The 21,869-nt window shown below is 41.5% G+C and overlaps 2 protein-coding genes across 5 annotated transcripts; both read left to right on the top strand.

The window, feature by feature from the left end:
- The first annotated feature begins 13,294 nt into the window (after positions 1 to 13,294).
- Positions 13,295 to 14,091, top strand: LOC139635251 (small integral membrane protein 30). The gene has a single exon (XM_071502376.1). It carries the CDS (start codon positions 13,296 to 13,298, stop codon positions 13,545 to 13,547), a length of 252 nt encoding a protein of 83 aa, XP_071358477.1. The 5' UTR covers position 13,295; the 3' UTR covers positions 13,548 to 14,091.
- Positions 14,092 to 15,861: 1,770 nt separating this feature from the next.
- Positions 15,862 to 20,648, top strand: gpr85 (G protein-coupled receptor 85). Of its 4 annotated transcripts, none has more exons than XM_071502374.1 (2): positions 15,862 to 16,092; positions 17,555 to 20,648. In XM_071502374.1, the coding sequence occupies exon 2, from the start codon at positions 17,706 to 17,708 to the stop codon at positions 18,837 to 18,839; it is 1,134 nt and encodes a 377-aa protein (XP_071358475.1). In that variant the 5' UTR covers positions 15,862 to 16,092; positions 17,555 to 17,705; the 3' UTR covers positions 18,840 to 20,648. The 4 variants fall into 4 exon arrangements, with proteins under 4 accessions (XP_071358475.1, XP_071358476.1, XP_071358472.1 ...); XM_071502375.1 differs by having other exon boundaries at positions 17,536 to 20,648; XM_071502371.1 differs by lacking the exon at positions 15,862 to 16,092 and adding an exon at positions 16,231 to 16,462.
- Positions 20,649 to 21,869: the final 1,221 nt, after the last annotated feature.

Raw genomic sequence — 21,869 nt, 5'->3', positions numbered from 1 at the left:
AGAAGCAAATCCAGAATAGATCCTTCATTACTTTAAAGGCTTACAGTAGATATATTATGTTGTGAAATGGAATCACAGTAACACATGACTGATCAGATCAGCAGCTATATCAGCAGCTGCATTATCTTCCTCCAATGTCTTATGAGGATTGTCCAACAAGCTCCTTAAGAAAGTCGTCACTTAACATGGCAAATGTAGGAGTGAGAGCTGATTCGCTGCCAACTGAGGGCACAGCTTAGATTTCCACCCCTTATTCTGCTCAGTGCTTGAGCCTCATTACGGCTGGGATTGTACCTGGGTGGAGATAACCTTACATGACTGTTTGAGATGAATCTTTTACAAAGGAGCTTAGAAAAGATGATATAGATGCTGGTGAGCGCTAGCATCGCCTCAAATAACAGGGGCACCATAAAGTCCTGCTCACAGGTTTTCTCCTCGCCGGGTTTTTTTCATCATTCAGGCTTATGAAACAGAAAGTTTGAGTCTGAGTCAGCGTAGTATGCAGTCAAGTTGTAAAGCCAGTAAAGCCCTTTACAAAATTAACGTTTTTTTTGAAGGATTTCTTCAACAACGGCAGGTTTAACTTTTCATTCCTAACTTTGTTTATCTGTTGTTAGTTGATTTCGTCAGCTGTAGCTAGCCAGTGTAAGCTAATGCTAATGTTAGAACTCCATGAGGTTGCAAACTTCGTATCCAGCTGACTTTTGAATGTTTCCAGATGATTCCTTTCAAAACAAGAAGCCAGTAGAGGGAGTCCGTATCACATATCACTACCTACATCATATAATGCTAATAGGCTGATGCTAAAGCTGCATGTTCCAAGCAAAAAGCTGATGATCCATTGTCTGTGCCTCGCATGGAAAAGCTATGACGTATAACCCTGTCCACAGCAGTCCATCACTCAGCTTCTGTGTGGGTACTCCTGGCTGCTTTTCTAAACTGAGAAGGTGCTGGTCTGAATCTACTGCAGGTAATACACTGACTATAGATAACCACTTCACACAACGTAACCCAGACTTTCACTTCAAGTTTGATTGGACGCACAGATTAATCCCTTCCTTAGGCTTTTTTTTTTTTTTTTTTTTTTTAACTCAAACCCTCCAAAGTCATTAAATGCTTTACATCACTCTCACTACAGCCACACGTGCAGAAAGCCAGAGGTTGACAGTTCTGCCGTGTCTTGTTACTGTTTCTCTGCCATAACTGAGACCAGTCAGTTGGATGTGTTGAATGGGAAGCCAGTGAGGGATCATATCCTTGTATTGGTTTGGACACCTGTATGGTGTGGAATCTGGAAAATGAGTATTAATGCCCATGTGTGTCATAACCTCCCAGTGCATTGATGCTCAAAAACAATTCTCTGTTCTGGAATAATTAATATTCATTCTAAGATTATACACACAAGATTAAACTCAGCAGTACAATTTGTTCGTCCATGGCTTCCTGACTTCTTTGTTTGTCAAACATTATATGTCCCAGTGTCCCTGTGAAGTGTCCCAGGAAAACATCTGTCACAGAGCTCATGGCTCATGAATCAAGGTTTCACTCTTTCTTTTGGAAGGATGGAGGAAGGGATGAAAAGATGGAGTGAATGAGCAATTGTTCTGCTCTTGCAAACAGGCCATTCAGTGAAATACCCTGGGGAGCAGAGCTTTTTCAAGGTTGCGTCCTACTCTGCTAGCTACCTCTGTGTGTGTGTGAGTGTGTGTGTGTGTGTGTGTGTGTGAGCCTGACTGCATGTAGTCCTCTGGGTCTCAATAACGTTCACTCAGGCTGATATCTCTCCCCACATAGAAAAAAAGTGCAAACCATGAATGTGTGTGTGTGTGTGTGTGTGTGTGTGTGTGTGTGTGTGTGAGTGTGCACTAAATCGGCCAAGTGCCAGAGGTTCCCACAAGTCTCCCAGGTCAGATTAAGGGTCAAAAGCTGTTGGCTAAGAACGTTCTGTGTTCATTTTGCCTGGCACATGAGTGAAGCCAAGACATGTGAGAAGAATAAAATGAATGACAGTGTTATTGTTCTGTGCTAAATGGGTGTCTCCTGGAAGGAAAATGCCACTCTGTGAATGCATGCCTGCTTTTGGATTTTACATAATACAAGCACTTGCCATTCAGGTTGTATAATGACTTTTATGATAAGGCTGCGTTTGCCTGCATAATACATGAAAACTCACCAAGATTTAATAAGGTTTGCTTTCACTTTTAATCATAGCATTTCATTGTTAAACCTCACAAGTTCCTCTGTATTATTTGACAGAAACGTCATTGCAGACAAATGCAGCTGTACAGTCATAAAACTCTACAAGAAGAGGGAAACTACAGCAACTTTGTTATGGCCTTTAGTTTAGGAGGAGGTTAATGCAGTAAATTTCATTTTTGTCCACAAACAGTTTTCTCCTGCTCGGCATTGTTAAAATATATTCTTCCACTCCCCACTCTTTGTTTTTATTGTTTGTTATTCGAGCAAGAAGTATATGGAAATTGGCCTGAAGGATTTCACAGGTTGGCAATTTGCATCTCCAATCAATGCCAGGACTCTACTAAATCTATGTAAGCCTTGTGTGCAAAATCATGTTTTTATAGATTGGAGCAAAAGGGCTTACAAAGAAGCCAGACAAAGCAAAGTAAGAGCCATTATTTCCTTGCATTGTAAATATTTCTTCCAGGCAGAGATGGCAACACCATACAAATGAAGGCACGGCAGCAGCAGGGGGAAATTAATTAACACAAGAAAGTGGGGAAAAGAACAGTGTGGCTTCATTTTTATGTTGTTTTTAAATTAGACTCCAAAGGCGTCTCCCCTGCTGTTGTGATGAGGTTGTAGGGATTATGTTATTAAGTCCCTGACATTGCTTCTCTCTCTGTGTTCCTGGCACCATCTTAGGGAACCTTGCGTAGCCTCGTTGGACACACAAGCGAACGCACATACCCGGCGTGCAAGCGCGCACATGAGCGTGACACAAAATGCAGACACAGACAGCTGGGCACCCCCCGCTTGTCCAGTGTGTAGCAGAGGATAGAGACGGAATTAATTATGTAAATCTTTGCCCCTGGATGAAAGGTTTAAGATAAACTGAAGCAGTGACCCTCAGCCAACGGGTCTTTTCCAAGAAAGTCACTAACGTTTGGTTTACTTGTGAAACAAGTCTTGAAAGTGATGGTGCCTGAAATACTTTTCTCTTTACCAGTTACTGATGACCTACACCAATATTGTTGGATGAAAGCTGCTTATACCAAAATTCAATCTGTTCAAATTTTACTTTTCCACAGAAAGTTGCATTTTATTTCTCACAGAGTAACTTTACCCCAGAAAATAACAAGGAATCAGCAGGGGAAAATGTTTTAAGCATTATCATGCCATAAAAAAAATGTAATACCTTTCCTAGACAATTATGTCTTGTCTGACTGGAATTGAGTGCTTATTTTGTTTTGTCAGACATTTGGACCCACAAATAAAAACAGACAAGTTTTAGGACTCGCTTTCAAAAAGAACACATGCACACTTGCAAGCAAGCACAAACCATGCACACACAATGTTTAAACTTCCTCTTTTTCGATGCTAGCACAACATCAAGGATATAAAAACCCAACCTAATAAACTAAAATCAACATTCTCAGATTTTTTCCTTATACACCAACAAAAGACAAGAAGTACTGGGGCTCTTTACAAAATGTTTTTTGTTTCTTTATAATGTTGTTTACTAAGCCTTGACCAGAGGCTTAGCAAACAGCATGGGAGATTTACTTGGTCTTTGTTTTAACGGAAGTATGCTTATTCACTTTTTTTGCCAGGAGTTAGATGAGAAAATCACCACCATTCTCATGTTCGGTGCCAGACTATTTCTTGGCCAAGCACAGTCCCTAACTCTCTCTCTCTTTCTGTGTGTGTGTGTATATGGTTGCCTCAAAGTGATGAAAAGTCTCCAGGAAGGAGGCTATTTCATCTAACTCTCAACAATAACGCTAATAAGCATCTTTCCCAAATGTCAAACTATTTAGAAACAACGTCAGCAGCAGGTAAGCTGTTAAAAAAAGGCAACTCCATGCACAGTAGGTCGTCAGATATATTAGTTCTCAGACAAACTCATTTTCCACTGGTATTTTGGCAACTTGGATATGAATTGAGTTTAAACTAGTATGTACTGCCTGTTGTCAGGCTTCAGCTGGAGAGAGAGCAGTGTGCTAATATGCATATGAGACCCCTCAGTTTCCCCAGTCTTAGGTGATAGTGTTCATTCTCTCTGTGAGCGCAGGCCTTTGGACAGTGGAGAGTGGAGTGCAGATTGTGTGTCTGGACTGTGTAAAATCCACGTGTATAGACCAATAAATTACATTGTCCTCTTGTTGCCTCTCTCTGCTAGATAGCCCTGTTAAAAGCCTCAGTGGGGGCTAAGGGACAGAGTCATTTGCTACACACAGCTTTTATAGACTGCTATGAGAAAACACTTAAACTTTACTCAGTCCATGGCACTGCCTAGTTTTTAAATAATGTTCCCAGACTAACTGGGAATATTGTACATGCTGCCCTTAAGTGAACCCGTGAGTTTAAAAAAGGCACAAACACATTAAATGTTTAGCAGGCTTAGTAAGCTGCAGTTTAGAAATCTAGGTAGTCATAAAGAGAAAATGACTGATTGCATCACATTGTAATATTAAAATATGCTCTGTTGATGTTGAGCAATGAACCATAGGATCTAATAGTTTGCACAGACTAGTGAAACATATATACTGTAGCAGCAGCACTCAGAATATGCAGTCTCTCTTGAAGGCTGCTTGAACCTGCTAAAGTATTCTTGAGCATGACAGTTAGCTCTAGCTACACTGTTCTGCAGCCAACCCTGTGTCCTGAACTTTCTGAGCAGAGGAGCTTCACCTTCAGGGATCAATAAACTGCACAGTTACATTAACACACTATTATAGACAAGGAGGTAAAGGTTTGGTGTCTTGCTGAAGGACACTGTCAGACACATCTGCTGCTGCAGGAAATGCACCTGTGACTTTGTGGTTATGGCACGGTGTCTCTAACCACTAGGCACTCCTGTTGGTTACAGATATCGTCCGTGGTCGCTTAAGAGCCCTTTGCTGATCCTCTGTAGAGTATTACTTGACCTGGCTGTTGGGAGAAAAGACAGACGTAAGCTTAAAATATCTCCCAGGCTTGACACAGCACTGCTCCAGCTGCACTCTGTAATTACCAGCAGTGCAATCAGCAGACTTGTTAATTTCCCCTGACTGACAGCCGCTGACGGCTCAATTGCAGAAAATGCACTGGTACAGCTTCATAAGTAAATGGAACTGACATCCTGAAGCATTCTTCAGGCTGCACTCAGAGAAGTGTGTATTATTATGAACACAGGAAGACACACAGTTACAGACAAGATTCTGCTCTGTCTGGGAGGTATTAAGATACCACTTCCTCACAGATGAATATCTTTGACATACTTCATATAGGTAATACAAATTCTTCTACCAGCCCCATAACAACAGCAGATGCTTACGTAGCTACACATCTCCCTGCAAAGCCCCCGTCTTATGTAACATGTTTAAGGTGCAATGAGAGGTGCTGCTGCGAGGGCTAGCACATGGAAGCACTTTCTGGTTCTGCAGAGGTATTGATTTAAGTGTGAGGCAATGTGAAGCAGTCCAGAATAGACATTCCACCGGCAAAGTAATTGGGGTAAGTGAGCCAGCAGAATCGGCCCAGATAAATAGGTCACTTAATAGGTTGTTTACGGCGGCAATTTGACATGATGCATGAGAGAGCAGGCGGCGTAGGGCTCCAGCTCGAGCCACAGTGCGACACAGGTGCAAGCGCTAAAATAGAGAATAAGAGAAAAAAAATTCAAGTGGAATCATTTATTTATAAATGTATAAAGGCACATATTTTTGGCAGAACCAGGCTGTACCCGACGTGGGCGCACCTTTAGAAATGTTTTAGAATCATAATGAATGCCACAGTGCCTATTCATGTTGAGGTTTTTTTTTTTTTTCTCTCTCTTTCACTGCGCGGTAGTAATTTCCTCATGTTGCTGTACCATCTAGTTTATTCATGTCTTTCTCCTTCATTCCAACCTTATGTCAGAGTGACCATCTGAGGCCTTTTGCTGCAGCTATTTTGTGTCCCTCAGCCTTTGGTAGCAAACAAATGAAAAGGTCTGTGCAGAGCAGTGAGAAGAGCATAACGTCAGCATAGCCAGAGCTGCGGATATGATTCCCACCAGGGCTCATCATACTGTATAAGAAATGTAAACACAAATTCCAAATGCGAGTACACTTTTTGAGACACTTTGTGTACCTGTCCTATCCTGTTGCGAGTGTACAGCACTTCTGTTGTTTTGTAGGCACAGTTATGCTCGAACGTAAATACTAACGTCCACAACATCCGTAACATGCTGATGTTACGCTGGCATATTGTGTGCCATGTTCACCATTTTAGTTTAGTGTGTTAGCATGGCAGCATTTGCAGTCATTAGCATTAGCATTAACCCAACACAAAGCTGTTTGGTCATAAACCAAAAGAGAACTGGACATTTAAATAATGGTGCCAGATAAAAGCGAGTCAGTAGGATTCATTCAATGGATGTTTCTGCATGGACAGCATGCCTAGAGAAATAACAACACAGCGTCATACGAAGCAACTTTGATCTTCCCTTTTGTTCCTGTGTTGAGCATGAGCTTGTTTGATAATGCGGTCATCAGAAGGCACAAAGTTAAAATAGACAAGAAAAGTGCATTCACTACATGCTACCAGAAATGTGGTCTCTTCTTCACGTGTGTCATTTTCGTTTAGCATAGACTGTGTAAAACAAAGCACATAGAAGTAGGATGGTAGCAGAAAAATACAATTAACAATTTCTAATACTGGTCAAAGTTTTCACTCATCATAGAAAAACTATAATTAATCTTTTATGAATTAAAAACTGTGAATTCCCATGTCATTTAATTTTTGCCAAATAGACCCCACAATGGCAATAAAAGTCTGTCTGAACTGTGATAAGTTCACTGATTTATTTTTAATGCTAACCGTGCTCGAGCGCTGCCAAAAGAACCACCTCAAACCAGACCTCGGAAAAGCAGCATTAATGTGACCTTTATTAACCTCTTTCTCTTGGAGTTAGAAGTGGAACAACTCCAATTTGTTTCCATGGACCTGTTCACACCTTTTGTCTCCTGGAATTTTCATGGACTGTTTTCTGAGACAATCAGCAATGAACAGTGACTTTCGCAACAAATAAATGTAAGTTTGTTAATTGGAGTAGAAATCCAATAGATATATCACATTAGGAGGTTGCACACACTGAGCTAGTGATGTTGGCGTACCTTTCACACCCTTTCTGTTTGTGTGTGTATGCCTGTCCACCCTCAATCATGTTTTAAAGCACCACAGCTTTGTCCATAGCAGCAATAAGGGAATAGTTTAATTTTGGGAGATGCACTCATTTGCATTTATTTAGATAAGAAGATTGATACCACTCTCATATCTGTACATTCAATAATAAACTGGAGGCTATTAGCCTAGCTTAGCATAAAGACTGGAAACAGGCAGTGACATGGCTCTGACCAGCACCTCTATAGCCCGCAAATTAAAACATTTAGTCCAAACAAAAGTCAAAATGTAAAACCTATAGTTTGTGTTTTACAGGGGTTACATGCTGGGTGCAGTGACTTCCCATTTTCCTCGTGCTTGCTATCTGAAACACCATCGAGCATTATGTCAGTGAAGGACACCACATAATCATTCTAGACCTTTCTGTCCTGTAACCCGTGACTTCTTTTCTTTTTCGTGTGTGTGTGTGTGCATGTGTGTGCTTGGATAAACATTACCATGGAAATGAACACTGCAGATGATGAACCAACCACATGATTATGTTCATCATTGCGAGCTACAGAGGTGACATTTACACCATGACAGGAAATGTGAGGCGCTATCAGTCTCCCATGCATATACATGTGCACACACACACACACACACACACACGCTATGAATAACTCTGATGTACACAGCTGTCAGCCATATTTGATGCAGGGTACACATTAATGTGCAGCTAAAGAAAGCTTGATCACCTTGAGTAAATCAGTACTGTACTATCTTCCATTTTTTTCCGCAAGCTTCCATCTATTTTGTTTTGGAGAAGCTCATCAGTAAAACAGATGCTAATGAAATGAAATTTGAATAGTTTTCCAAATCACTATAAATCCATTACAGGAAAAAATGAACCTACATTACTGGAGATTCATCACCCGATATGTGAAAAATATAAAAGAGCCAACCTGTTAAAGTGTTATCAATTGGTAAACTACAACCGAGGTTTCCTCCCAAGGTGATTTGTTATTATGTTTCATTTTAAATATTGTGTAATAAATCATTTTCATAGGCCAGTAGCCATTGTTTTGGATATTTTACTTTCAAAAGGCATCGCCATGTCTCTCTGTTATGCTTGAAGCAGACACTCCAGCCCTCTGCTACAACCTTCAGGGACTGATTCTGCTTCTACTAATTTCCGCATGAAACTCTGTGGGGAAAATCACAGGCAGATGTAGTGGTTGTACTATTATGACTAACCATTAAGTGATTCTCTTGAAGCTCTGCAGTAATATGATGATGCTTTGAGCCTTATTGGATTGCATTTTACTAATGTACCACACTAAATGAACCATGTGTCGGAGTGACAAAAAAAAAAAAAAAATAGACAGGGAACTCGATGGTAAAATTTCAAGAATGTGTTTATCGGTCTTACAGGAGTTGTTGACTTTTAAATTAAAAGTAAATACTTAAAGCTGCACTAATCTGTATTTTTATGTTAACATGGAAAAAAACAACATTTATCATGTAACAGCACATACTTGTAGTCACAAACCCGAAGAATCATTCACAGAAGAATCTATCATTCTATTCAGCTTCATTCAGATGTCCAGGGCATTTTGATGTCTTTCAGCTTATTGTTTTGGTTTTATGGCTCACAACTTAACCGTTTTGGATCACTCTTTCCACTCTCATTAACCATTTCCAGGCTCTGATAAACATACTGAGCGCTACCTGCCCTACATTGAACGACAGTTAAGTTAGTAACTACATGGTCAACATGGAGGAGCATCAGGCACCACAAATTCTTCTCACAAATTCTGTGAGTGCAAAACAGAACTGAAAGGTAGAGTGGAGGAAGAGTAGTGTAGCCAGGCACATGACTTCAAATTAATGTTAATGTGGCTATTTAATAGTCTAAAGAGGCTGTTTGCTGACACGTTCGCCGTCAGTGTTAACAGAAGATAATACGGTCAGTGTAGTGTTACACGGCTCGTTGCGCTGTCGCCAAGTGGCAAAAAAAATCAATTCATGAAGGTTTGTAATATGTAGAAATATTCCTGAATATTTGATTCTTTAAATGATCCTCAGAAGCATTACCACTGACTATTTTCAAAAGAATCCCAGTTATTTTTTAGAGTGATTTCCTGTTAGGGGCGGATGCTTGAAAAAGTATCCCTGATCAAAAACTTACCTCTGGAAATGAATACTGGACTCATCTGGATGTACATATTCACCTCCAACTAGCCTGTATTTGGTTAAGATATTTATGTAGTGAACTGATTTCCTACCTTTGGGGCAGCTATTCAGGTCAGAAAGATAACTTGCAGAGACTGGAAGTTTATTTAGGTAGGAAATCAACTGTAGCAAAGGTCTTAAATTTTTTTCATGTCATTTTATCTTTCCATGGTTGCAGGTGCAACCATTCGCTTCAGCCTCATTCGTCAAGAAAAGAAAGATAAGAAGGGAAAGTATGAGAAAAAAAATCATATTTACATAATCCTGTCTTACAACTTCATTGGTTTATTATGGGTTTGATTTTCTGACAGTTAGCTTCTGCATGCATTTCTTTGACGCAGCTCTCAAATATGACTCAAAGAAGACAGGTTGCAACCGTGCAGCACGTGGTGATTATGTTACATTGGCAAAGAAATGATGACTAAATATTCACTTTGGCAAATTATCTCAAGCAAATTTTGAGTCCCTACAAAACCAAAGCAACAATGCAAGGATGAATTGATTACCCTTTAAAGCATTATACAACTGTCAGCGTAACACTCAGATGCGTGATTGTCAAGCATCCACCCTCAGACTCCCTCACAGCTTCCAGTGCGAATAGATAATTACACTGCGTCATTTGTCTTTTTGCAGATTTGTGTGTGTGTGCTTCAGCTCATCCCACATCCCTAACATTGTGTGAGTCAGTGTGGTCCAGTAGCACCATGTTATAGCTACAGAACCTTGCTGCCCTTACTTCTGCCTTTTTTTTTGTTTTTGTTTTTTGTTTTGATGTTGATTCAGGCCTTCTTCAGTATTTTAACATCTCGCACACAGCCGCAAAAGACACAGGAACATCAATTTGTCATGTCCCTCACAGTACAATTCATTATGGATGGCGCACTGAACCACTACACAACCAGCAATTGCTTTAAAGGGTCATCTTTTCAGTGTTTTCTAAGAAACCAATTTCAGAACATAATTGATCTTCAGGGAGAGATGTTTTGTGCTGCTTGGTAAAGGTAGTACTCTGTATTTGTTGTTGTGGGAAGTAATTGAGAATGGATGATGCTTACAAAACCAAGGACTCTGAAAACTGGCCTTTTCAGTTCAGCTTACCTCCAAAAATATTTGATGGCAGATAACCTCAGCATGGTGTCCTCTGCCAAAATAAATAAGATACAAAACAGAACTGAGGCAACATGGATACATGGAGATAGTGAATATTAAAATTTTTGGAGACGCTCGATTCAACTGATGTTCAAAATGTATAAAAAGGAAAGTCAAATACATTGATATGATGCGTTACAGAGAGGACTGTAAATTCTCTTCTTGTTGACAAACATCATCCGTGCATACACCAACACTCACACATACACAAGAGTTTGCAGCTTGATAATGAATTGAAACACAACCTGAGATGGACATATTTATAGAGTGCCGTCCTTGCCAGGTAAGCCTCAGTTTCCTGGCAGCCAGTCAGTTTCCCCTCAGTGGCACTGAGGGGAAGAAACGTCTCTTAAAATCAAAAGAGAAGGGATAAATAAAAAGTAGGGTAACTGAAAATACACACACACACACACAGAGAGAGAGAGAGAGAGAGAGAAACTTAAATTATAATTGATTTTTGCTGCAAAATCAGAATATACAGGGTATCATAATTTGTTTTCGACATACGTACTTAAAAAATGACTTTAGAAGAGACTGTCTGTGAACGAAACCAAGTTTAGACCTAATACCAACACTGCAGCACTTGTAGTTTTTTTTCTGTGTTCACAAAGTAAATGTTTAAGTTTATTACAACCATAAAGGTTTCAATTTCATTCATTCTTATAAAAACTGCTGTAGTGATTTGCCTTGGAATATGGGAAGCAAACCTCAGGAACACACTCCCTTATTTCAGACAGGCAAATGAAAGAAATGCTGAACGAAAGACTGCACCTAGCGACAGAAGCTAGTGGAGCTGGGGCTAAACAGGACGCCCCCCTAGCAGCACTGGCCATTCCTGCAAATGCATCCAAAGAAGGTTTGATCGACTTTGGAAAAATGAAATAAATCTGCACAGTGTTTGCAGTATCATTATAGTTCATATTTCTGTACAGAAAAAAAATTGAAGAAATTCCACTTTCTCACTGAAAATCCATGTTTATCATTGGTGCACCTACATGCTACATGATACTACACAGTGAGTCCTTTTCAGTCTCTTCAGTGGACAAATTTAAGAACGGGACCTTGAGGTGCTGAGCAGCACATTGTAATTCAGAACACATAAGTAGAGAAGATTAATGTCACTGTCCTGACTTGTTAGACAAACACTCTCATTTCTGGATATTCTCTCATCCTCCCACTGATCAATTACTAACACAGCTGAGATCCAGGATGCTGCTGCTGCTGCTGCTGCTGCTGCTGCTGCTGTGTGGGTATCTGCCAGCGAGGTTACCAAAATGTGAATCTGGGGGGCATTTTTGATGGCTTAACACATTAAAAACATCTCCTAAATTGGGTTTTATGGTGTTAGTAAGGTTTTAAATTTGCATCTGTTTTTGACTTATGCATAAGGAATGTCTAAACAGAGAGCAGCAGATTCAGCTGTTTCATGATTTATGTTCTGAATAAGAAGCTCTGCGGGGAGCTTGTACTTGCCGTGTGGTCTGCAGAATGCAGCCAGAGAGATCATGAAAACTTGCATGTACAGAAGGGGCCTCAGACTTTTGGACCCCACTGTATGCATGTGCATATGTGAGACAAATTGCCAAACAGACAGTTGGAGCAGGAGAGAGAGTGTATGATGAGCATGAAAGTGAGAAGAGAGAGCGGGGGGAAATGTGTGCCTATTCATCTCCTCGGTCGGAGCGGGCAGGTACAGAGGTATGGCAGCCTTACAAGGTCAATATTTTCCTTTGGCTGGTGCAGTCTAATTAAATTACAGGCAAAGTGCCCCAGGAGAGCACACAGAGAGATATGAACCTTACAAACCCCTTCTACCACCACCCACCACCACCACCACCACCACAGCTCTGCAAGCCAAACAATTTGTAGCATGAGCTGAGATGTTGGCATGTTCAGTGATCCAGCATGGCCGATTTGAAGCAATTTTAGCGTGTTTCAGGAGATCGGGGGTGTATTGAGACAAAGCAGAGCAGCCGGGTTGGACTTTGAGATATGAGCTCTTTTAGTGTGAAATTCTCTTCCTGTCCAAGCAGCTAATAGTTTTCCACAATATAACTGTCTCTCTAGATGCAATGGGCGTTTTTTCTTTTTCCTGATCTGACCTTGACCAACAAGTGTCACATGCAGCACACAGTAATAATCTATGCATGCCAACACGTGTTTGTCTTCAGAGGGAAGATCAAGCTTCAAACAAGAGCTGTTGATGAGCCTGACTGATGTAAAGTGGACTCATTTGTTTATAGCAGGGCCTGAGGGGCAGCGACATGAAGCACTGACGGCCTGTCAGCACGACTGTCACTATCAAGTAGAGCGATGTCACAAAACCACTCACTGTAGAATGATTCCAATTTGGAGCCCAGGATCGGTTTATTTGATGTGTAAAAACAAATCAAACAATAGCAGAGTTGTGCAGTTATTTCTGTGCCACAGGACGAATGCAGGCTGAAACGTAAAGTGACTCTGAAAGAAGAAGAAGAAGAAGAAGAAGAAGAAGAAGAAGAAGAAGAAGAAGAAGAAGAAAAACATCTAGAAGGAACAGGTTAGAATAAAGCAGCTTTGCAATTGGCTGAGCGCACCAGGAAGTCCAGCCGTCCTACTGCTGTCATATGACTTTGACGCAGGCGCCCCAGCTTCCTCTACAGTCAACAGCAACAGCGGAAGACCTCAACATGGCCCCCAAACTTCAGCTTCCAAACGCTGCGGCGGTCGTGTGGCTGCTCCTTCTCTGTCTGATCCCCCCGGCGGAGGCGTACGACACGGGCGACGCTTTAGCCCTGCTCCTGGGCACTGTCCTGGCCGTGGTGGGCTTCTGCTCCTGCCTCGGCTGGTACGCACGGAGGCGGAACGAACAACTGTGATGACACAGGCTCCTCCGATCGTGCGCCAGTCCTGTCCTGTTCCCATCCGCATTAATGCCCTCCTGTGTGTGAGATCTCCTGCGGACCTTGTGGCACAAGTTCTGCGTGGAAGCGGCTGATAAGAAACGTGCCTTATTGGAATTAATGCGTCAGGCTCATCGGGAACCACGCGGACTGTCGGAGAAGGTGGAGGGAAACATCCAGGAAGTCCAGAAACCGGGAACTGTTACTTGTTGCACTGCTGAGGTTAAGGACCAAACACAGTTGCCTTCTATATGAAAAGACTGCTGCAGTTATTCTCCTATAAGGACGCTTGCATTGCATATCGCGCATATTCGCCATGCTTGAAGTGATCACTGTGATTTCCTGATGTGTTTATGTTTGCAATGCGCAGCAGCACAACGTTGTTGCCATTGTTTGAAGCACAACATCACACGTGTGTGTTGGATGACAAAGAGTGGAGCTGCTTTTGCATTTTGTGCTAATGAAATATGTGACTATCGCTTTGTGAAGAATAAATAGATTTCTCATGGTCATGGTCATGGTCATGAAATGTAAATGATGGGCTGTATCATTTCCCTCTGCTCGGCTTTCATGTGGAAAGTGTGGAGGGAGTGCTTTCACAAACAGGTGTGGGACAGATCGCCAGCTCAGGGCAGTCGCACCCATATGTGACATAGGCTCAAGTTAAGTTCCTATATTCAAAATCCTACTTAACAAAAAATACAGCAGCATTATCAGCACAATGTAGTTAGAATATCAAAAATAAAAGTTCTTGTTCTGCAGATAAAAACCTCCAACTGTGACTGATGTGTAATAGTGTGCGACATTGTTTTATATATTTTTTTTAAAAATCTGCAAAGTTTAGAGGGCAAATGTCTCTTCAGTGGATCTGAGACATGACACTGTTTTTAGTGAGGGGTCACAAGACACACACAAGAGTGACCTTCCGGTTTGATCTTTCACAACGTGGCATATTTCATAAATCCATGTTCTTATGGAAATTCTGAACCTGTGAAGCAGCTGTCAGATGAGTGTGGCGTCGTAAAAAAGTGTAATATTTACCTCTGAAATCAAGTGGAGTGGAAACAAGTAGCATGAAATGGAAATAGCACAAATATCTCAAAATGATAGGCTCAATAAGTCCAGTACTTGGGTAAATGTATTTAGTTTCTTTCTATTATTGGAGCAAAGAATGAACTAATTTGTATAGGCGCTTAAAAAAATAGGTGACCAACTTTATTACCTTGTATAATGATGATTTAATATCATTATTCAACTTTGGGATGATGATGCGTCAGAATATTTACAGGGTCTCTGCTGAGATGAGTGACCGATCACTAGCAAAAAATCACCTTTGTTTTAATTCAGTTTTGGCTGAATGGCAGTTTATTAAGTTCCAGTGTCTTAATCCAGAGTCAGCCCCCGTGACTCCATCTACATTTATTATCAGGGGAGGAGCAGCCGTGTGTGTGATATTTGATGATGTGTAATTGAGAAGGAGCTGACTCGGCATCCCAGCGTCATAGAAATCTGCACGGTTCACAATGTTCCCGGCTATGTGACACTTGTATCAGTTGCCAGCAGTGACACATTCCCTACATGTATGATCAGAAATAATTCATGTTTTATAACCCAGGTAGCTCCAAAGCCACCTCACTGCTGTGTTTTATATATGTGCGCGGCATTTAAGTGTGTGTACTTGGCTGATTGAAGGATTGTTCACTTGTTACACTGCTCATGACATCACGGCTCTTCATACATGGTTGAGAAATCAAATCCTATGAATTTATCATGCTGCCCTGCAGGGCCCATGGGCAGAATGAACAACAGTGCGCAAAGTGCTTGTCAATTATGCATATACAGTACTGGGGAAGTCATTCTAGCTTGAGGTGAAGGAGGCTGCCTGATTTAACCCTTCACTTTGTACATAATGGTCGACATTTCTGTGCAGTGAAACATGCATGAGCCTAATGAAAGCCAGACAGAGAGCTAAATAAATCAGATAAGGACGCTGTTTGCAAAGGGGTAAAACAGAGCACCAAAAAAGATTTGATCAGCCTGGACTGAACTCCATTCAGCTTTTGTATGATTTAAATGTTTGATTCAAATAAAAGCTTGAAAGACTAAATCCACCTAACAGTCGGGAGGATAACAAAGTTGTCCTTTCATCTGCACTGCAACTGTCGAACTAACAGTCAGAAAGTAATCTGTTACACTACACGTTACCAGAGGAAACGGTGAGTACTGCTGTAACGCGTTACCGGCCAGCAGCGGCTCCGTGGAACAGATGTTACCGTGAGAGAGACGGAGCTGCTGCTGCTGCTGCTGCTGCTGCTGCTGCTGCAACAAGAGACGAGACGCGTCTTGGATCACAAATAGGGATGCAGGGCGCATGCGCACTAGGCTCCGTTTACTGTAGGATATTCACCGTGGAGGAAAAAAAGGGAGCAGGCAACGGAGCAGGCTTTTTAAAGCAGCGAAAAACCCGACCTGAGCAATGTGAATAACTTCCAGGAGGGACACGAAATAGGAATATCAACAGGTAGGACTTTGATTGATCTTGTGATCGGCTCTCTCTCTCTCTCTCTCTCTCTCTTTTTTTCCTCTCTCTTCCTTCTCTCTCTCACCCCTCTCGCCCTCGCTCGCTCTCTCTCTCTCTCCTTTTTTTTTTTTTTTTTTTTTTGGCCTTGTCTTGTGTGGTGGCTGCGATTCTGGGCAATTCATAGCGGAGACTTGGAAATTATTCTAGTCTAATGGACGTGCGGATCCGCCACACCGCTGTGCTCCATCCAGCCGGTCGGGACGCAGGGACGATGATTTCCTTTTATCCTGCTCTGTTTTTCCACTGAAATCTATCGGATCTAAACGCGCGTAAAAAGCTCGACTGACAATCGGAGGACGCATTTAAACGCGTAAGTAGACACCGACGCCAATACTGATGAAATCAGATATGACCACAGGCTATATGTGATGCTCTAAACAACGGAGGAAAAAAAAGGGTATTGAATAGAACATCCCGTAATACTGCTACCAACGGGGTTGTTATTGTCACTTCTACCCATCCATTTCAATCCATCCCGACCGATTATCACATCCGCGCATTAAGCAGCAAAATTATGTGGAAATGCGGTTTACAGAGTCAGTAACACAGAGAACAGTCTCTTAACTCTCCGTAATTAGCAACATAAAAGATGATCTGGTAAAATGGAGGCTGGCTCAATAAACGCCCCTAATGAGAACACTGCTTATTAACGTTAAGACCCGTAATCCAGTTAACCTTTAATCAGACAAAAACACCGACGCTTTATTATGGATGCACTCTTTTTCGATTTTGCACAGTGCATAAAGGCAGGGCGAGTGTGTTCACGGCGCCCACCGCCTCAGAGAGCCTGCCTCTGTTCTGCAGGGTGTAGGGTGTGATCAAGAGCAGCTTATTTTGGACTGCATTTCTCCTAATGTTTCAGAGTGCGCTGGGGGGGGGGGGGGGGTGAAAAAAATGTAGGCTACTGAAAATTGGGTTCATTTTCCTTTTTTTTTTTTTTTTTTTTCCTTTGGTGGGGGGTGGGGGCGGTGGGGGTTACCGCTTCTTTCCGACACACACAGGTAAAAATGCGTCGTTTGTTAATGAAGGCTGGACTGTCCTTTTTTTTTTTTTTTTTATTCATTTTTTTTGGCATGATGATGCTTTTGTTCAGGAAATTCCCGAAGCCACGCAAAAGATAATTCTGCTTGTAATGGATTAGTGGTTTGGTCTGATCGAGCTCCATCACTGTCTGTCTGTGTTTCTGTCTGTAGACTGAAAGTATTCAGGCTGAGGCACAGCTCTGCACTGTGCCACTCGAAATGTCAAAATGTAAAGAAAATGAATAAATAAATGACACACAGAGGAAACATTATTATCACATTCTAGATTGTGCAAGTGCAGTTGAAAACAATGCAGCTGTTGTGTAAGACTGAATGCTGATGGGTGGATGATATTTTTCAGGGATTTTTTTTTTTTTTAGGTGTGATGAGACAAAGGAACAAAGGATGCCTTAGAGGAGAGGTTGCCTATATGCCTGGAAACCTCTTCAAAGCACACCGCCAAATGGATCTAACGCCTCCCCCTGCCACCTCTAGATCATGATACTTGGCTGAAGCTATTCCACTATCTTTATGATCCCTCCTCCATCTATGGCGAACTATAGCCATGCAGGGGACCACACCATCTTGCAGAATGTCTCTCCTCTCGCCACGTTCCTCAAACTGACCTCTCTGGGTTTCATCATTGGAGTCGGTGTGGTTGGGAACCTCCTGATCTCCATCCTGCTGGTCAAAGACAAGAGCCTGCACCGAGCGCCCTACTATTTCCTGCTGGACCTGTGCGCCTCTGATATCCTGCGCTCCGCCATCTGCTTCCCCTTTGTCTTCACCTCAGTCAAGAATGGATCTGCCTGGACCTACGGCACGCTGACCTGCAAAGTGATTGCCTTCCTGGGTGTGCTCTCTTGTTTCCACACAGCATTCATGCTGTTCTGTGTCAGTGTTACTCGCTACCTGGCCATCGCACATCACCGTTTCTACACTAAGAGGCTGACCTTCTGGACCTGTCTGGCTGTCATCTGCATGGTGTGGACGTTGTCAGTGGCTATGGCGTTCCCGCCGGTGCTAGATGTAGGGACGTACTCTTTTATCCGGGAGGAGGACCAGTGCACATTCCAGCACCATTCCTTCAGGGCAAATGATTCGCTGGGCTTCATGCTTCTGCTGGCGCTCATCCTCCTGGCCACACAGCTGGTTTACCTCAAGCTCATCTTTTTTGTCCACGACCGTCGAAAGATGAAGCCTGTCCAGTTCGTGCCTGCTGTCAGCCAGAACTGGACCTTCCATGGGCCAGGAGCCAGTGGGCAGGCGGCAGCCAACTGGCTGGCTGGATTTGGTCGAGGCCCCACCCCGCCTACTTTGCTGGGCATCCGGCAGAACAGCAACGCAGCGGGCCGCAGGCGTCTACTGGTATTGGATGAATTCAAAACAGAGAAGAGGATTAGTAGGATGTTCTACATCATGACGTTTTTCTTCCTGGCACTGTGGGGGCCCTATCTGGTCGCCTGCTACTGGCGGGTGTTTGCAAGGGGCCCCGTAGTCCCTGGGGGCTACCTGACGGCAGCCGTGTGGATGAGCTTTGCCCAGGCTGGGGTCAATCCTTTCATCTGCATCTTCTCCAACAGGGAGCTCCGGCGCTGCTTCAGCACCACACTCCTCTACTGCAGAAAATCCAGGTTACCAAGAGAACCCTACTGCGTTATATGAAGGTTTTGCTGTGGGTCTTTCTCTCATCTATGTCTCTATTTCCCTGATTGATCTTGATCTGGGCTCGTTCCCACTGTACAGCGCACTCTCTCTTTCTATCTCTCTTCTCTTCATCCTCCAGTTTTCCTCCTGTTCCTCCTTCTCCTAACCCTTGTTTTCAGAGGTAGAAGGTGGACTGCCAATCACGAGGCTCTGCCGGGGTGATTGAATATGAAATGTATCAAACTTGGAGGCTGAAGGGAATGGGAAATACGCAGGAGGTCTGGATCCCCTCCTGTGTTTATGTTCTAGTAAACAGACATTGTGGAAGGCCATGCCAATGCAGAGAAGCAAAAAGTTGAAAAAAAAAAAAAAAAAGAAAAAAAGATTTGACAGAACAATGAAAACAAAACCTCTTGCTTTGGATTATTTGAAGACGCGTTATTCTGTGAGATGTGAAATACATAAAAATGAAAAGAAAAAGAAAAAAAAAGAACACAAAACAAAGAAATGATACCTCTCAAGGAATCACTGGAAATGTTTTACATTTTAAGAGTTGCACTAAAAAGAAGATGTAAAGATGCTTTTTTTTTTTGGTCAGCAGTTGCCAGTTGCATTGCAAGGACAACTTTTTTTTTTTCTCCTTTTTTTCCAAACTAAACAATGAATGCTTTAATTTGCAACAGACTACACAATCGCTGTAAGTAAAGCAAAACTTGGTGACTGTTGGAATACACCATCACAAGAGGATAAAATGGTTTTAATGTAAGTGATATCTTTTTCATTTCCGGGGCGGGGGCTTAACGATGGGGATTTACAATGTGTGGTTTTGAAGTTGCTACTTAAACCTAGAAATGATTTCTTGTAGTTTTACGATCCATATGTCCCTAGTGTCCGGCATTGTTATTTTCTTATCATCTTTTACAAAAAAAGAGGAAAAAAAAAAGATGAAATGATGTTTGGGTTTAAAAAAAAAAAAAAAAAAAGTTGCTTTTACGAACAACTTTGTGCTTAAAAAAGACAATGAAGAAGTAGTTAAATGTTTCATCATATCCATGTACCTAAACACTATCATATTGTTACAGTATTGCTGATGCCACTCCGGGTGTTCTTGCCTTAATGGTTATGATATTGTCATGTTTCTTGGTTGTTGGGTTATTACTTTTTTTTTTTTTAAATTTCATTCATTCCTAAAAAGTAGTTTTTTTAGATGCAAGGGGAGTTTGATTTCTTTTTCACATCAACGTGAAGTGCATGTCCATTTTTAAAAGCTGGTCCACTCCCATGAGCATCACAGGCCATACACTGAGCAGCCCATTTTTATTCTGCAGTGGTTTGCTACACCCCACAGAGTGCTCAGAGCACAGGGAGTGTGTGTGTGTGCGTGTGTGTGTGTGCGTGCGTGCGCGTGTGTGTGTGTGTCAGTGGGTGCATGTGTGTGCATTTCAGAGCGTGTGTGCTGTGTGGATCAGACAACAGTCACTTCAAGACCAGAGCCTTAGTATGAAATATTGCACAATTTGTAAAAAATGTAAAAGGAAAAAAAAAAAAAAAAAAAAAGGACATTTAAGGCACACCGTCTTGTTTCTACTTTCCCTACATTTGCTCTCTACTGATTGTTTTCAATAACTTACTTTTTTCTCTTGTGGCCATTTTAATATTTATTATGTATTCTTTTTTGTATATTATAGATAGATTGTGTGTAAGTATGTGAGTCTTTCATTTTGAAGTCCCGAATGTGAGTACAGTTTCAGTTAGGATTGCATTTGCTGAAAGTTAACTGTGTAATCTGTTGCTTTTTGAAAAATAAAAAGTTTCCATTTTGCAAAATTTGTTTTTATCCCTCTCATTGGGTGGAGATGGTACTTTACAGCCAACAGCTGGAAAACATCTGCAAAATCCCCTAGTGTTTTGAAATGGTGCTTGGTCAAGTGATGAATTTGCCAACATCGTCTCTCCATTGCAGGTCAATGATTTACATTTTTATCTCTAAAATGTAATTTCCTCATTACAAAACACTCAAAACGATCCACACTGGGGTAATATTATGACTTTATGATTGCTGAGTATTTTAAATGTTATAGTCCATATTTTGTATTTAAAGGACAAACAGTGGTTGGTATTTCTACAAGGATTTTATATGTCGTTTCTGTTCATGCCAACAGTCTTCTTTTTATAAGAGAAAGTGATAATGTTTTCAAATGTGTCTCTTTTGGAACACACTCTTTTCTGTCTTTTGAGTCCTTGGGACACCTTGTCAAAACTGAATATATGCTAAACCTTGTCATTGAATGTGAAGTGAGTTTGACATTTAATGGGAATAATCTCCGTGAATATATCCCTGGGCACACTCACCCTTTCAGTTTTCCATTCTGTGTTAAAGGGCAATACCACTGAATTTCAGATGTAATATATGCGACTCCCATATGGAATAATGGCAATCCGCTCTGGATTAATGAATACCCTCGCACTGAGCCCTGTAGCCACAAATGACATAGCAGTTTGTCCCATTCTCTCCTTTTTTAAGGTCACATTGAAGTGAGGCTGCACTGAAAATGAAGCGGAAAAAAATGCAAACGAGAAGTGTGAAAAAAATTAACCTTTTTTCATTTTTTTATTTAAATTTTGAAATGCATATCCATTTTGAAAGAAATCTCCATCCTCAAAGCTTCAAATTATAAGAAAAGATTTTCATACCTTCCATGCTAGGATCCCTCAGTTTATTCAAAGATAAAGATAATAACTCAAATGTAAAAATTTCAAGCCATTAGAGGTTAGTTGGAGAAAATGAGCCCAAAGACCAAAACATGTTCATTCTTAAATTGAGTGGTATTCCTCTGTAAAATACTGTAATTGCAGCATGTGAACAATGTTTGAAAGCCAACCTGTGCATCTCCAAGAGTGTGAAGTGAATAATACAAGATTCATAACTGCCAGTTTTGTATGAATCAGATGTTTTGATTGTTGATTTTTGCTTTTGACCAAAAATGTGTTCCACTGTCCCATTTCCCCTAAAAATCATTCACTTAAGTAATGACCTTAGCCAAGGTG

Source organism: Trachinotus anak, unplaced genomic scaffold (genome assembly GCF_046630095.1).
Source record: "Trachinotus anak isolate AG129_WGS33_773 ecotype Australia unplaced genomic scaffold, CSIRO_AGI_Tana_v1 ptg000018l, whole genome shotgun sequence".
NCBI classification, from domain to species: domain Eukaryota; kingdom Metazoa; phylum Chordata; class Actinopteri; order Carangiformes; family Carangidae; genus Trachinotus; species Trachinotus anak.
The sequence above is the reverse complement of the archived record's forward strand: the minus strand, read 5'-3'. Positions and strand labels throughout refer to the sequence as shown.

Coding starts and splice junctions, on each gene's coding strand:
- LOC139635251 (XM_071502376.1), top strand. CDS start 13,296: ATGACTTTGACGCAGGCGCCCCAGCTTCCTCTACAGTCAACAGCAACA.
- gpr85 (XM_071502374.1), top strand. CDS start 17,706: ATGATCCCTCCTCCATCTATGGCGAACTATAGCCATGCAGGGGACCAC.